The 15,550-nt window shown below is 40.6% G+C and overlaps 1 protein-coding gene across 2 annotated transcripts in view; it reads left to right on the forward strand.

Annotated features, from left to right (window-relative positions):
- The window catches only part of LOC100553583 (vitellogenin-2), a 53,689-nt gene that overhangs the window by 16,222 nt on the left and 21,917 nt on the right, over positions 1 to 15,550 (forward strand). For both annotated transcript variants that reach the window (XM_062978081.1, XM_062978082.1), the window contains exons 10-14: positions 2,570 to 2,695; positions 5,120 to 5,335; positions 9,391 to 9,608; positions 10,628 to 10,725; positions 13,612 to 13,733. In XM_062978081.1, coding sequence (XP_062834151.1) covers positions 2,570 to 2,695; positions 5,120 to 5,335; positions 9,391 to 9,608; positions 10,628 to 10,725; positions 13,612 to 13,733 — 780 coding nt within the window. The remainder of the gene's footprint in view (positions 1 to 2,569; positions 2,696 to 5,119; positions 5,336 to 9,390; positions 9,609 to 10,627; positions 10,726 to 13,611; positions 13,734 to 15,550) is intronic.

The raw sequence follows: 15,550 nt of genomic DNA on the forward strand, positions 1-15,550 counted from the left end.
AAAAAGGAAATGCACATCTTTTCTGACCTGTAAACATTTTGGGCACTATTACATCTCCGATTTGTAATGATTGGTTAAATTATTATCCAGATGCTTGGAAAGACCTATCATTCTTTTTTGTTTAAATTAACAGTAAGGTGTGTTTAGAATTTGGAGAAGTTATTTGTGGACTTTTTTTTCGTGCCAGGAGTGGCTTGAAAAACGGCAAGTCGCTTCTGGTATGAAAGAATTGGCTGTCTGCAAGGACGATGTCCAGGGGATGCCTGAATGTTTTGATGTTTTACCATCCTTGTGGGAGGCTTTTCTCATGTCCCTGCATGGGGAGCTGGAGCTGACAGAAGGAGTTCACCCACTCTCCCCAGATTTGAACCGCTATAGCCAGTGGCCATAGTAGCTGTTAGGATATCTGGGAGTTGAAGGCCAAAATATCTGGGGACCCACAGGTTGAGAACCACTGGGTCAGCAACCCAATCTTCAGGAGTAGTCCTGCTGACACAAGGGTTTAACTCATTGCACCACCGTGGGCTACAATGTGGACCACAACTCATGGTATCCTCTAACCCAGTGGTTCTCAACCTGTGGGTCCCCAGATATTTTGGCCTTCAACTCCCAGAAATCCTAACAGCTACTATGATCACTGGCTATAGCAGCTGGGGATTCTGGAAGATATCATCTAGAAAAATAACAACCCCAATTTCTGAAAGACCTTGCAACTAGGTGCATATTAGAAGGACTATGTTCAATAACTGCTGACATCGATGTTTAACTCCAGACCTATTACATTCAGCAGAATTGAAGTGATAATTGAAGAGAATATAATTGTTTCAATGTATGGCTCCTTTTCATTTCTGTGGAGAATGTATTTTCACACCACCACTCTCTAACTTCATTTCTCTCACTGTTCTTGTCCTTTTGATGCCCATGAGACAATTGAATGTAACATCCTTTTATTTACAGGGTTCATGATGACATTATGTTAACATAATACAGTAGAGTCTCACTTATCCAACATTCGCTTATCCAACGTTCTGGATTATCCAACGCATTTTTGTAGTCAATGTTTTCAATACATCGTGATATTTTGATGCTAAATTCGTAAATACAGTAATTACTACATAGCATTACTGCATATTGAACTACTTTTTCTGTCAAATTTGTTGTATAACATGATGTTTTGGTGCTTAATTTGTAAAATCATAACCTAATTTGATGTTTAATAGGCTTCTCCTTAATCCCTCCTTGTTATCCAACATATTCGCTTATCCAACGTTCTGCCGGCCCGTTTATGTTGGATAAGTGAGACTCTACTGTATAACGAGGAACGTAAGGGCACAATGGCCAAGGAAAATGAATGCCAGTGTGAACAAACAGGGCCAAAACAAGTGATGGCAAAGGGAAATTAATTGCTGCTGATATGAACCCCTCTATACATTTGCTTTGCGCAGGATGCCAAACATGGGACATTATCACACATACCTCAGAAAATATATTTTAAGTAGGCAACCTGCCACATAAGAATGGTAGATGATGACTGGATACCTGTTCACCCCTTCTCACATACTTTTTCCTAAGCTAATAAAATAATGCAAGTCAGACTTACCACACAGCCACAGGATTACACCTCCCAATCTGTCCAGTGTTTCCCTATGTCACTGCCCTCCCTTTTTTTGGCAGATCTTGCACAAATCTGATTTTTTTTTGTCCCATTGGAAAAATATAAAAACATCTATTTTCCTACAAAGTTGTAGAATTTTGATTTTTTTTTAAAAAAAATAAATAAATAAAAAGGGAGCAGTCATGAGAAAGTGGAAAACATGTATAGCTTTAGTCATGGTCTTTCTCTGACTGCCACCAAAAGTGTACTGCCAGCCGTTTTGCCAAAAGAAAATTGAGTGGGATGAAAAGACTCTCCCCAAACACACTGTGAAAGACATGTCACTGGCACAGAGGACAAGCTGCAGACAACCTGCAGATGGGTCTGCCCATCACACACAAAAACTCTCTTCTGACATGTGCGGCAAAATTAAAGACGACTGAAGTTTATTGTTTCCCATTTTTTAAAAGGACTCATGGCAGATTCTTTGCCTACAAGTGTCTGATGAAATGGACTTTGCATTATGTGATAAGACCCATAGGCACCAGTAGACAAAGAGCATCAGAGACAGGATCTAAGTATGTATGGAAAAAGTCCATGGTTGAGAATGGGAAGAGTGCTTCTCACACAAAACCAAATAGGAAACATGTCAAGTAGTTTCATAAGGCCCAGGAAGTGAAGACTTAGGATAATCAGCAGAATAACATTGTAGTTTACCAGTATAATTCCTGGCTTCAAAGAGCGGAAGAGAGGGTAAATACTTATTTGACCTGCAATCTACAATTCCATGTCTATGGGATTCTGGAGCTGTTATCCAGGAAAGTAATTCTCCCTGTCTGGTTCCAAGCAATATCTTTTATTCATTTTAATTTTTTTTTTATGACTCATTGAACATGAGAATGTTGGGTTGTAAATGTTTTCAATAAAATTCTAGGAAACATTTATGTTACATTTACTTTGTTTTGACTTTTGTAGGAACTACTGACCAGCCAGGCTGTCCGAAAGTCCTTGATACTTCACAATCTTGCTTATTTGGCATATGGTTCCATGATAAACAGGCATTGTTGTGCCTCTCCACATTGCCCTACTGAAATTCTTCAGGTAATATTCCTGTTTCTTGGGGTGCACAAAATGTTGCCCAATGCATTTCTGACTAGTTAATTATGTCATTATTAAGTCTTCTCATCAACGACAAGTCTAACCCTGCAAGGAGCCCAATTCGATATGCATGGTGACATCTCTTCCTTAGATGAGACAATTTGTTTGCTTTTTAACCATCTGCCCAAAACCCTCAACCTTTTAAAGTTATGCTTTTCATGAAATAAAATCTGTGCCAAAGTTTCCCATCCAAGACTCTCTCTGTCAACACTGTTTCATTCTCATATATTTCCAGATGACAAGAAATTCTGAAGCTAGTGCTATCAAGATGAGTTTCTTTTGTCAAACTTTGCTTTTGTAGGAGACGTGTCCTGTCAGTAAAAGAACAGATCCTTTAAAGCTTAGGAGATTGAGAATTTGTGGGAAATGAAAAAGGATTTCAGGGGCTATCACTGGAAACCTTCTCCAGGTGTTCCCGCTCCCATGATTTCATTTAACCCCACAACACTACTGCTTCCTAGTTTCCCAGCTTTTGTAATCCCCCTCCCTAATGCATCATCGAATGTTTGGGGGCCTAAATATCCTAAAGGTACCTGATCCTGTCAGATATTGAAAGCTGAGGAAGATGGTCTCTGGTTATTACTTGGATGGGAGACCACCAAGAAATACCAGGTTATTGTAGGACATATTTCAGAGCAAGAACAAGAAATTAGTAAAAATCACCTCTGAGTATTCTTGCCTACGAAAGCCCTACGAAATTTGTGGAGTCACTATATGTTAACAGGCACGTTTTTTTTTTAACTAGGGATGAAGGACAGATGTTGGCATGGGTGTGAACAAAGAGGGGTGTTTAATCACATGATATGGGATGCGATCGAGTGCAAGAATACTGGAGAATGATTGAAGGAGAAATCAATAGAATGCTAAATCTACAAATAGTAATAGTTAATAGAAATGTTTTACATGCAAGGATAACAGAAGTGAAGAATATACAAAAAGAAAAAATGGTTGACAAATGAATAGCATGTGCACAAATTGTTTTAGTGAGGGGTTGGAAAGATAAAGCAAAATGGACTCTGACGAATTGGTATAAGTATCAACATATAGTTGATATGTTAAATATGGAAATAACAAATTGCAAATGGAACAATATAGATAAATTTGAAAAGACTGCAATAATCAAGGGGATTCGGGAACCAGTTAAGAATTATTTAGAGAATGTGCTAAGATGTGGAGTGGAAAAATTAAGACTGAGATTGATATTTCAAATGAAACTTCTGTAGTTTGTTGTATAAATTGCATGTACAAGGAGGGGAGGTTGGGAGTGGGATAAAATAATAAAACATTTTTTTTAAAGGCAGGCAGTTTGAAAGCACATACACACACAAAGGTTGAATGTTGTTTTTGATCCTGCACATGTGCCTTTGTCTCCCTTCACCACTAGAGTGCAGCCTTTAGAACTTTTCCAAAACTGAATTTATCCCTCAAGGTCAAAGAGTTTCCTTAACTTTCATTTGAAATATTATGAAGTTTCTTTAATCAAATACCCTGATCACTTCAGCAAAACCATGTTGATAGATGAGAAAGCAAAGTGATGAGGCTTGCTATAAAATTTTTGAATAGGATTATTTTCCGAGTAGGGACTGACTCATTGGGATGCTTAATGGATTGAACCTTTGCAAATTTTGATATGAACTGAATTGCCTGTACCTCTACTTTGTAGACCGCAATACACATATATACCACTGGTCTAGTTCCACCATTGCTAAATAATTCAAGGTTTTTTTTAATGATTTCTCCATAAATGGGTCAGAAATAACTTTAGATGCGAAAAGTTCAGATGCCTCCAAACTACCCTGCCATTGCTTTTTGCCACCATAGCCGTATTGTGTATTCACTTCCTGAACAACAACATTTAGAGCTTTGAGGCCAGAAAAGCTCATCTGTCTGCCTTGGGTACTTTATGATGAAGTGAATGTAGAACATACACACAAAAGGGAGGTGGGAAAGGAAATCTGATCTGGGTGGGACAGATGATGGAACATTGGCAAAAAAGAACAACTTTCAGTGTTTGTTTAAAACTTCACTCCCCAGAAAATGGTGTGTTTCTGACATCTGTGTATCTATAAAACAGAGATTCTTCTCGAATGTGTGTGTATTACTGGGCACAGTTACAGTGTTGGACCAGGATGTGGGAGCTGCAGTTTGGGGTCCCTACTGAACCATACAATTCCTTGGGTCACGTTGGGCCAATAACAGTCTCTCAAATGGACTTACCTCAGAGGACTGATGTAAGGATAAGTAGAGAGGATCATGGTGTATTGGAGGAATGACAAGACATAAAAGGCAAGAGTAATATATAATAAAAATTATAGAAAAGATAGTCACATTATTGACTGACTTTTGATACTGATTGTGTTTTTTCAGCCTCTCCATGATCTTGCCATGGGGGCCTATAAGAGCCACGAGGAAAATGCAGCTCTGGCTCTGAAAGCCATGGGCAATGCTGGAGAACCTGCCAGCATCAACTACATCAAGAAATTCCTGCCAGGATTTTCAACTAATGCTAATGACCTGCCAGCGAGACTCCAGAGAATTGCAATCCAGTCCTTGAGGAAAATATCAAGAAAAAAAGCTGCAACAGTAAGCAAAGTCATTCATTGTTAAATCAAAAATTGTACACAGCCAATGGAATCCAAGACATTAGCTGTAAAGAAAGTGGTTTGATGCAGGGGAATGGGCAAGATCTAGGACTCATAGAAACCATCCACAACGCAAATGATTTTGCTAAACATATATCAGTTTATTTAATAAAGATTCCAGTCCTTATAGTTTTATTTTGGATTTTCAAAGGCAGTTGCAACTGATGGCTCCCAACTCAATGGAGCTGTAAATTTACTCCAAACTTTAGCCTCAATATGAAGTTGTTGATCCTATTTTGGGGATGGGGATCAGCATGTAGAACAGTTCCTTTTAACTTCTTTAAAGTTTAGATCTAAATCAGAATCAGATTCACTCTGGAGTGGCATGGAGGCCACCCAGCTGCTGTTTGCCCAAAGGCTCAAAAGCCAGTTTTTTTCATTGCAAATATTGCATGGCATTTTCATGATCTCTTTCCTATACCCAGGGAAAAGAAACTGCAATCACCCTATTGCTATAATAGCATTCCTGTTCACATATACACTTGAAAATTATTAACTGCATTTGAAGTGTCAAGTCATTCATGGATAACTACAACAGCAATACAGTAGAGTCTCACTTATCCAAGCTAAACGGGCCGGTAGAAGCTTGGATAAGCGAATATCTTGGATAATAAGGAGGGATTAAGGAAAAGCCTATTAAACATCAAATTAGGTTATGATTTTACAAATTAAACACCAAAACATCATGTTATACAACAAATTTGACAGAAAACGTAGTTCAATACGCAGTAGTGTTATGTTGTAATTACTGTATTTACGAATTTAGCACCAAAATATCACGATATATTGAAAACATGGACTACAAAAATGGCTTGGATAATCCAGAGGCTTGGATAAGTGAGGCTTGGATAAGTGAGACTCTACTGTATTTCCTTCTCAATACTCAATTTATCCATAGTAAGGAACCATGCCATAGGGACTATTGTTAAATGTCTCTGGGGGATTTCCTGACTAAAGCATTATCACATGAGGTAGGCAAACTGGAATTACAGCAGAACCACATCTTTGGCTTGGACATAAGATTTATAAGATCCCATATTGCACCGATTCTGAAACAACTGCATTGGCTACCAATAGAACATCGGATCTCTTACAAGATACTAATTCTGACATTTAGAGCTCGAAATGGCCAAGGACCATTATATCTTAGGGACCACCTCATTCCTTTTTTCCATCAGCGGTCACCTTGATCCTCCCAGGAAAATCTCCTATATGTACTGGGCCCTAGGGAGGTATACCTGGAAGCTACAAGGCGTAGAGCCTTTTCGACCTATGCTCCAGTTCTGTGGAACTCATTGCCTCCATATGTTAGAGCTATGTCGGAGTTGCGACCTTTTGTAAAAGCGCTCAAGACTTGGCTGTTTGGTTGTTCATTTAAGTAAATCAGATCTAATTTGCCAAATAGTCACTGCTGAATGTTTTTATGTTGAATGTTTTTATATTGTGGAATGATATTTTAAATTGTAAGTCGCTCAGAGCACTCTGGTGGAGAGCGACTAATTAAGAAATAAAGTGAAGTGAAGTGAAGACATCAGATGTTGCTCTTTTCCACTCTCAGTGGGAAACAGCTTAGAAATTGTTTCCTTACAAACACAAATAATCAATTAATAACTTCCACTTATGAAAAAATGCCTTCAAACAGTTTCCCACTTGGAGAGTGGCAGGAAAGGAGCAATGTCACATGGAAGGTCCAAAGCAGAACCACTGTTGTCCTACTATAATTTCAATTTGTCTGCTTCATATGATAGCCTCCAATGCTAGTTGGACTTTGACCCTATTGAAAGCAATGAGATAACCTAGTTGTGTCCTGGGTCTTGCTGATTTCAGTAGAAACTGCATATGCTCAACTCAGTCTAGACCAGACATAGGCAAACTTCAGCCCTCCAGATGTTTTGGACTTTGACTCCCAGAAATCCCAGCCAGTTTACTGGCTGATAGGAACTGTGGGAGTTGAAGTCCAAAACACCTGGAGGGCCAAAGTTTGCCCATGCCTGGTCTTGACACAATTATATTATATATCTCCTGTACTATACCATATATCTCCTATTTACTGGTGATTATAGAGAACAGGTGTTTTCTTCACATTACATTTTTGCATTACAAATGAAACGTACAACTATTTGTTTGTTCAAATAAATTCAAAGCCAGAATGAGTTCCGAGAGTTTGGGATTCTGGGAGTTGTAGGTCAACTAAACAAACAACTCATGCATCTTCTTCATTCTGGAAAGAAGTGATGAGTGGAGTGCCGCAGTGTTCTGTCCTGGGCCTGGTTCTGTTCAACATCTTTATTAATGATTTAGATGAAGGGTTAGAAGGCATGATCATCAAGTTTGCAGACGACACCAAATTGGGAGGGATAGCTAATATTCCAGAAGACAGGAGGAGAATTCAAAACGATCTTGACAAATTAGAGAGATTGGGCAAAACTAACAAAATGAAGTTCAACAGCGACAGATGCAAGATCATCCACTTAGGCAGAAAAAATGAAATGCAAAGATACAGAATGGGGGATACCTGGCTCGACAGCAGTACATGTGAAAAAGATCTTGGAGTCCTTGTGGACAACAAGTTAAACATGAGCCTACAATGTGATGCGGCAGATAAAAAGGCAAATGGGATTTTGGCCTGCATAAATAGGAATATAGTGTGTAGATCCAGGGAAGTCATGCTACCCTTCTGTTCTGCCTTGGTCAGACCACACCTGAAATACTGTGTCAAATTTGGAACACCACAATTGAAGGGAGATGTTGACAAACTGGAAAGTGTCCAGAGGAGGGTAACTAAAATTATCAAGGGTCTGGAGAACAAGCCTTCTTTGGAGGCTTTTAAGCAGAGGCTGGATGGCCATCTGTCAGGGGTGCTTCGAATGCAGTTTTCCAAGGGGTTGGACTGGATGGCCCATGAGGTGTCTTCCAACTCTATGATTCTATGATCCCATGATTCAAGCTGTGCTTGAGATGTGAGAGCTTTCATAGAGTAAACCCATAACAGGAGGAGGAGGCTTGTGAGAGCTTTGTAGCTTATGAAGCAGTCTGTGTCTGTATGGTATCTCTGAGCAACAAAGTTTTAGTAGCAGCATACAGTCTAGATTCCAAGATTTAGTTTTCAGCATCCTTGCTTATGAGATCTGAGGTAGCAACTATGGAAAACATATAATAAAAACTAGAAAGCTGCTTCCCATATCATATAACTGGTAGAATTCCAAGCATGCTGACCAAAAAGTAAGATCTGCTATCTTACAATGAATTTCTGTTTAGAAGTTCCACTTAATTGAACCAGTTATTCACCTTGATGTAAGGCATGATCATATGTCTCTATGGGCAGTTCTACACAGCCATTTAATGGAGTGTGGGGGTTGTATCAGCCTACGCGCATCCATACAACACACGCAGAATAAGGTGACCTTTCCTGGGGAAAGGTGCTTAATGTGGTTGCACCCTGGATTTAAGAAATACAGGCAAAGTCTGACTCCTGCAGCAGAATTTGGACCTTTTCCTGTGTTGGAGCAGTGAGAACACCAATCCTCAAGCAGCTTGGGGAAAAGGGGGGTTGTCCCTATGCAACCCATCCCCACAAAAAACAGAACATTGGCATTTTTCTGAGATCTGGAATTTGAATTTTTGGTCCTGCCATGTAACTGAGCAAGGCAGTTAAGAACAAGTGAGAAGGGGGCTTGCTTCTCCTAAGCTTCCTTGTTCGACCACATAGGAGTACCCAGAACTAGACATGAGGAGCTCAAATAAGTGCTGATTTTCTGTATTTGGGGGGGGGGGGTCAAGGTGCTTGGGGGAGTAGAGTCTGGCTCCATTCTCAGTTGTGCCAAACCATCTTGGGCTGTGAGGCTGGTGTCCTGCTGTGCAGGCAGTTTACAACACCATAATGTGGCACCAAATCATGATGTTTCATACTGGTTCAGGGTCGTATTTTCTGCCTGTGTAGAACTTCCTTATAATGTACCACATACCTTGTGGAATTGTACGTTTCTCTCTCTCCAGATACGAGAAATCACTTTTGAGATCTTCAGGAATCGCACTGTCGATGCTCAAGCCCGAATGGTGGCCTGCATTGCTTTCTTTGAAACCAAGCCTACTCTCCCTCTAGTTACTGCCATGGCCAGTTTTGTGGAAAAGGAAAACAACTTACAGGTTGCCAGCTTTGCATATTCCCACATGAAGGCATTGGCCATGGGCAGGATTCCACAACTCAATAATCTGTAAGTGCAAAGGGGACTAAAAACCAGGAAGGAGGTTTGGAAAGGGACCAAGGAACCCATGTAGTATTGTGATAACTACAAAGTCACACTATGGCTGGATCCCTTGAACTCTCTCCCAGTCACACATGAACCACTTATTGCTAAGGTTATCTCAGGAAGCTGAGAAAATATTTGGACTGAAACAAACATTTTTGTTTGTTTTTATATGTAAAACGATAGCCCTCCCCATTACAATAAAAGTAATTGTCCCTAAGTATCCTGGTATGTCCACCATAAAGCAGGCATTGACCCTATTATTTGGGAAGACAAGTGGTGGATACTGATGTTTGAGGAAGAAATTTGGTACCAAATTTGTTCCCAAAACAAAGAGGATCCCTCATCTTCCTAACCCAGTGGTTCTCAACCTGTGGGTGCCATTTGTTTTGGCCTACAACCCCCAGCAATCCCAGCCAGTTTACCAGCTGTTAGGATTTCTGGGAGTTGAAGGTCAAAATATCTGGGGACCCACAGGTTGAGAACCACTATCCTCAAGCAAGATAGATGCCACCTAAAGCCTGCCAAGGTATTTTTATGTATTTAAAGAGGAAACCCATCAACATTCCCTCACACCCCCCTGGCAGTAAAAAATAGCAAATTATATACAGTACTTAACAATAGTGCCCTTTTTATGACACCCCAAAACTGCTAGATAAAGGTCTGCCTCACCTTGCTTAATGGCAGGACAGTCATTCCAAGCTACCGTCTACCATGACAGTGGAATCCTTTGAATGTCAAAGAAACTATACAAGATGCTGAAACCATGGATTCAGGACCCTGGCCAGCACATTTACAATTCAGACTAAAACCTGATGCTGATTTGCCATCCTGTTAACAAGAAAGCCACAACTGGAAGTAACATTCAGCTTCCAGGCTAGTCAGATTTTGCATGTGTAGTAAGCAGTTCTCTTTAAATATATATAAACATAAGAATATCAGGACTGTTAAATTAAAAAAAAAACCTATTCCCTGCTTTTTTATAGATCTGCTGCTTGCAAAATTGCCATTAAACTAATCAGTCGCAGGCTAGAATGGCTGAGTATTCGTTACAGCAGAGTTCTTCATATTGATGGCTACATGTGTAAGTCATGCTTGTCACAGAATTTCTTGATATTCCTGATAAAATACTGCTGCTGAGGGGGAAAATAAAGAGAACCTGGAGCAGTTACTTGTCTGATCTAAATCTCCCAGAAATCTTATGCCATGGGTTTTTTTGAACTACAGTAGAGTCTCACTTATCCAACGTTCATGGATTATCCAACGCATTTTTGTAGTCAATGTTTTCAATATATCGTGATATTTTGGTGCTAAATTCATAAATACAGTAATTACTACATAGCATTACTGCGTATTGAACTACTTTTTCTGCCAAATTTGTTGTCTAACATGATGTTTTGGTGCTTCATTTGTAAAATCATAACCTAATTTGATGTTTAATAGGCTTTTCCTTAATGCCTCCTTATTATCCAACATATTTGCTTATCCAACATTCTGCCGGCCCCTTTATGTTGGATAAGTGAGACTCTACTGTAGTAGGCCAATTGAATATCTTTCCCAAATACTGTGAAGGAGAAGGGGGTGCTTTTTGTGCATACAAAATAGATGATGCTTCGCAGCAGCTACATCCCATATGCTTTTGGTAATATACTCAACTTTCCACATTTGGAGATTTGATTATTTGTGGATTTGATCAATATATGCTCTGTAAGACTTCCTAGGTCCTGCAGGATGATTCTGTGGTCAGCTTCTGCTGGAAGTTGATCATAAAGTAACACTGCAGGACCTAGAGATGCAGATTTTTTTAAAAATAGTTTACACAATCCCTAAACCTCCATACTTGCTGTCACTAAGTCTAACAATGGACTGGATGGCAGGCTTGCTCTTCTTGTAGCCCTCAGCATTACTTCCAGAGAACTGACACAGATTTTCAGATAGATGTAGAGAAGTGGAGTAATCAACAAGAAATGCCTCCCTGCTTTTATTGTGGGAGAGTACAGGAAACCCATGGCAACTCTGGATCCAATCCTTAGTGCAATTGGAAAATGTTAGATTCACATGTGGAGGGGAATGGGGGAGATGCCTGAGTTGACTGTGTGAGTTACTACTTTCATGATGTCATAAACCGGTCTTATTGAAATAGAGGGAAATGTGGCACATTGTGCCATGCGGAGCTCTCCGCTTCCACTCAAATGATATGGATAGTTGTGTATACCTGCGATGTGGAAGGCTTAGTCCTCAAACCCCTTTTCTGGCTCTAGAGCCCTCTTGGGGCCAGTGGGGTGTAGTGGAGACCAGGATTCAAATTTCCACTTGGTCCTGATTTCTTCCAGAGTTTTCCATTTCCAATCCATCATTTTTTTTCTTATATAAGAGGCCATCCTTAAATTAGCAATTTGTCCATAAGAATCTGCCCATTCATTCCACCCCTTCTGGTTAATCTGTCATCTTCTCCTTCTGAGCTGACAACTCCTGGTCAATCTGATGTAGTGCAGCTTCTCCCCCTTCTGCCTGTTCTTTTCCTTGTTGTTTTTCTGTGAATTGTTTTGTTACTTCCAATATTTGTTTAGATTCAGTTACCATATCTTTTAGCTCCTGCTTAAAATTAGCTTCTGTTTGAAAAAGATCTTTTTAAAGCTCCAATATGCAAAAGCATTTGTGACCTTCCTGTTCTTCATACACAACAGGAGGACAGAGAAGAAGGGGTTAATTACAGCCTTATTCTTCGGCAGACGACACCAATTACTGTATTTCTTCCATTCTTAGAAGCACTTTTTTCTTATATAAATATCTCTAAAAATGAGGTGCAACTTAGAATAGCAGGTGTATCTTATGTATTTTTGTTGTTGGTTGTATTGAAATTAGGGTGTGTTTTACAATCATTGGCATCTTACAGTAGCTATTATTGCTGAAATGTCATTTTCCCTTCTTGGAATATGAAACTGTTTTCCTCTATGTAATTTTTCTAGTTTTTATAATCCTGGTTTTTTTCCTTTTATTGTCTTCATACAAGTTTTATTAGTAAATAGAAACAGAAATATTTTTATACGTGTGGAATGATTTTCTTCACCACATTGATGGCTTAGTTTTGTGGCAAGGAGAAGACTGTTGTTGTTACCTCTAGGCCTCATCAGTCTTCCAGTCAAATTTGATTAGGTTTATTTTAAGAACTACAAATAAAAGAGTTTGCCTTAGTTTAAGGAGGTTCCCAACCTTCATCTTTTATGTTGATTTTTGTGTGTGTGTGTGTGTGTGTGTCAGGAGCAACTTGAGAAACTGCAACTTGCTTCTGGTGTGAGATAATTGGCCATCTGCAAGGATGTTACCCAAGGGATGCCCAGATGTTTTGATGTTTTATCATCCTTGTGAGAGGCTTCTCTCATGTCCCCGCATGGGCAGCTGGAGCTGACAGAGGGAGCTCACCCTGCTCTCCGCGGATTCAAACCACCAACCTGTCGGCCAGCAGTCCTGCTGGCACAAGGGTTTAATTCATTGTGCTACTGGGGGCTCCTGCATGTTGATTTATGAATGTAAGGGAGGGCTCTTAGAGCTTGGCCATCATCAATGCTGGGGCAGATCTGCAGGAAGGCAAGATGGGGATTCAAGCTTTTTGTTTGGTCTGTGTGTCCACTCTTCTGAAACACTGAGACGAATTTTGGCATGTGGATAATCCTTTCATTTCTTCTATACCTAGAAGATTTTTTTTGCTTCTCTTGGAGCCTCAAAACCAGCTTTTCTTTGTGGGTTGCTTCTTTCTCATCTCAAGCTGAAGTGAGAAGAACTTTTACTCATTAGGTCCTCCCTCAAAGTCTAATTGGTCATTAAATCACTTGAACACAACATCAGTCTCCACGATGACCACCATGCTACCATAAATACATAGTGATCCCTTTGCCACTCCTGCAAGTCACAAAAATGGGGAAATTTGATTTATTTATGTATTTATGTATTCATTTGATTCCTACTGTAGCAAACTATGTAGCTGGTGCACTTGGGAGAGTTTACCTCCTGAACAAGCCAAACACACTGTTTCCAATCATTTTTGCGAAGATCAGAGGTTTCTATGGTGCTGCAGCAATGGATATTGTAGAGGTAAATATGTAGTACTGGGAAATAATAATCATTGGATAATATTGTGTTCCAAAATGATCATTTGGCAAAAAATGTTATCTTTTCATTAGATTACCACTGTTGGCTTTGTTTTTAGTTCACAGTCTCCAAATGCAGACTGGTCATTCATAAAGAAACTACATGAGCCAATGTCCCCAAAACATGCTCTTAAAGTTTTATTAAGCAGTATATTTAAATAAAGCATCTCTAAGCAGTGAGTCATGACTTCAGTAAATCTATACACAAATTTTATCTGACTCATTCTTGATAAATCAAGTCCACTGTATTAAGTTATCCTGGTATTATGGCCTTGACACAGCACAGTTTGAATCACAATGCAGATTGAGTCTCTCTTATCTGAAATTCTTGGAACCAGAAATGTTTTGAATTTTGGACTTTTTAGAATTTCTGAGTATTTGCACATATGTAATGAGATACCTTAGAAAAGGGGTCCTAGCCTAAACACAAATGCATGTATTTTTCATATAACACCTTACTATAAACATTGCCTGAAAGTGATTTTATACACAGTATTTTAATATTTTTGTTTGAAACAAACTCTGTGTACATAGAACCACCAGAAAGCAAAAATGTCACTATCTCAGCCACTCACGTGGACAATTTTGGAGAATTTTTTTTCCTGAATTCTGAAACAGGGATGCTCAACCTGTATAAAACATTCACACTAGCCTCAAACAGACAAGAGCTCTTTCTCCCACCCTGGACTTTCCACAGATATATAAACCCCACTTACCTAGCTTCCAACAGACCTCACAACCTCTGAGGATGCCTGCCATAGGTGTGGGCCTGGTCCCAGAGGCAGGACGGGTGCAGGCCCCGGAGGCGAGCTGGCCCAGATCAATGCTGAGAGGAGGCGGGGGGGTGAGTGCCTGGGTGCATGCACATGCGTGCATGCGTGTGCACTTCCCGCCTCCACTCGGCTTTGGTTTGGGCCCGCTTGGCTTCAGCCTGCCGAGTGGGCCCAGACCGAAGCCGATAGGAGACGGGGGGTGCGTGCCTGGGTGTGCGTACATGCGTGCGCACTTCCCACCTCCTCTCAGCTTCGGTTTGGGTCTGCTCGGCTTCGGCCTGCCGAGTGGGCCCTGACCGAACCCGAGAGGCAGGGGATGCGTACCTGGGCGCGCGTGCATGCATGCATGTGTATGCACCCCCCGCCTCCTCTCGGCTTTGGTTTGGGCCCGCTCGGCTTCGGCCTTCTGAGTGGGCCTGAACCGAAGCCAAGAGGAGACGGGCGGTGCGTGCACACGCATGCACGCACACCCGGGAGCACCTCAACTGCATCCCCTACAGAATGGCACCACAAGCAAGTGCCTGGTTCGCCTTGAGGTTGAACCGCCTCTGTATACAGGTGCCTCTGTTGATATGAGCACAGGGCACCCACTATCACAGGAGTTCACCCAGAGTGGTAACAGTGACACAATAGGCAAGGTGGCGGTCATGATAATGCAGTCATGATCTGGCTGGACCATGTGAACTCCAACCTGCCAGCATAGCAAGTTTTGCAGGGTGTGTATGGCTGCTTCTGGGGCCAGTCCTGCGCATTTCTGCTCAACATTGTTCCCAGATTTACTGGTAGGTGTAGATATAGACCAAGTCTCTAAGAGGATGGTATTCCACAATTAGGTTATCACAGCAGAGAAAGCTATCTGCCATGTCCCTCCACTAAGCATTGTGCCTACCAGTTGAATGTAGACAAGGGCCCCTCCAGCAAACATCTTCAGATAGGCACATTTAAGGTTTTTTTTTCCCCTTAATGAATTTTCTTTGCTTTTTAAACA

This window comes from Anolis carolinensis, chromosome 4, assembly GCF_035594765.1.
Source record: "Anolis carolinensis isolate JA03-04 chromosome 4, rAnoCar3.1.pri, whole genome shotgun sequence".
NCBI lineage: Eukaryota > Metazoa > Chordata > Lepidosauria > Squamata > Dactyloidae > Anolis > Anolis carolinensis.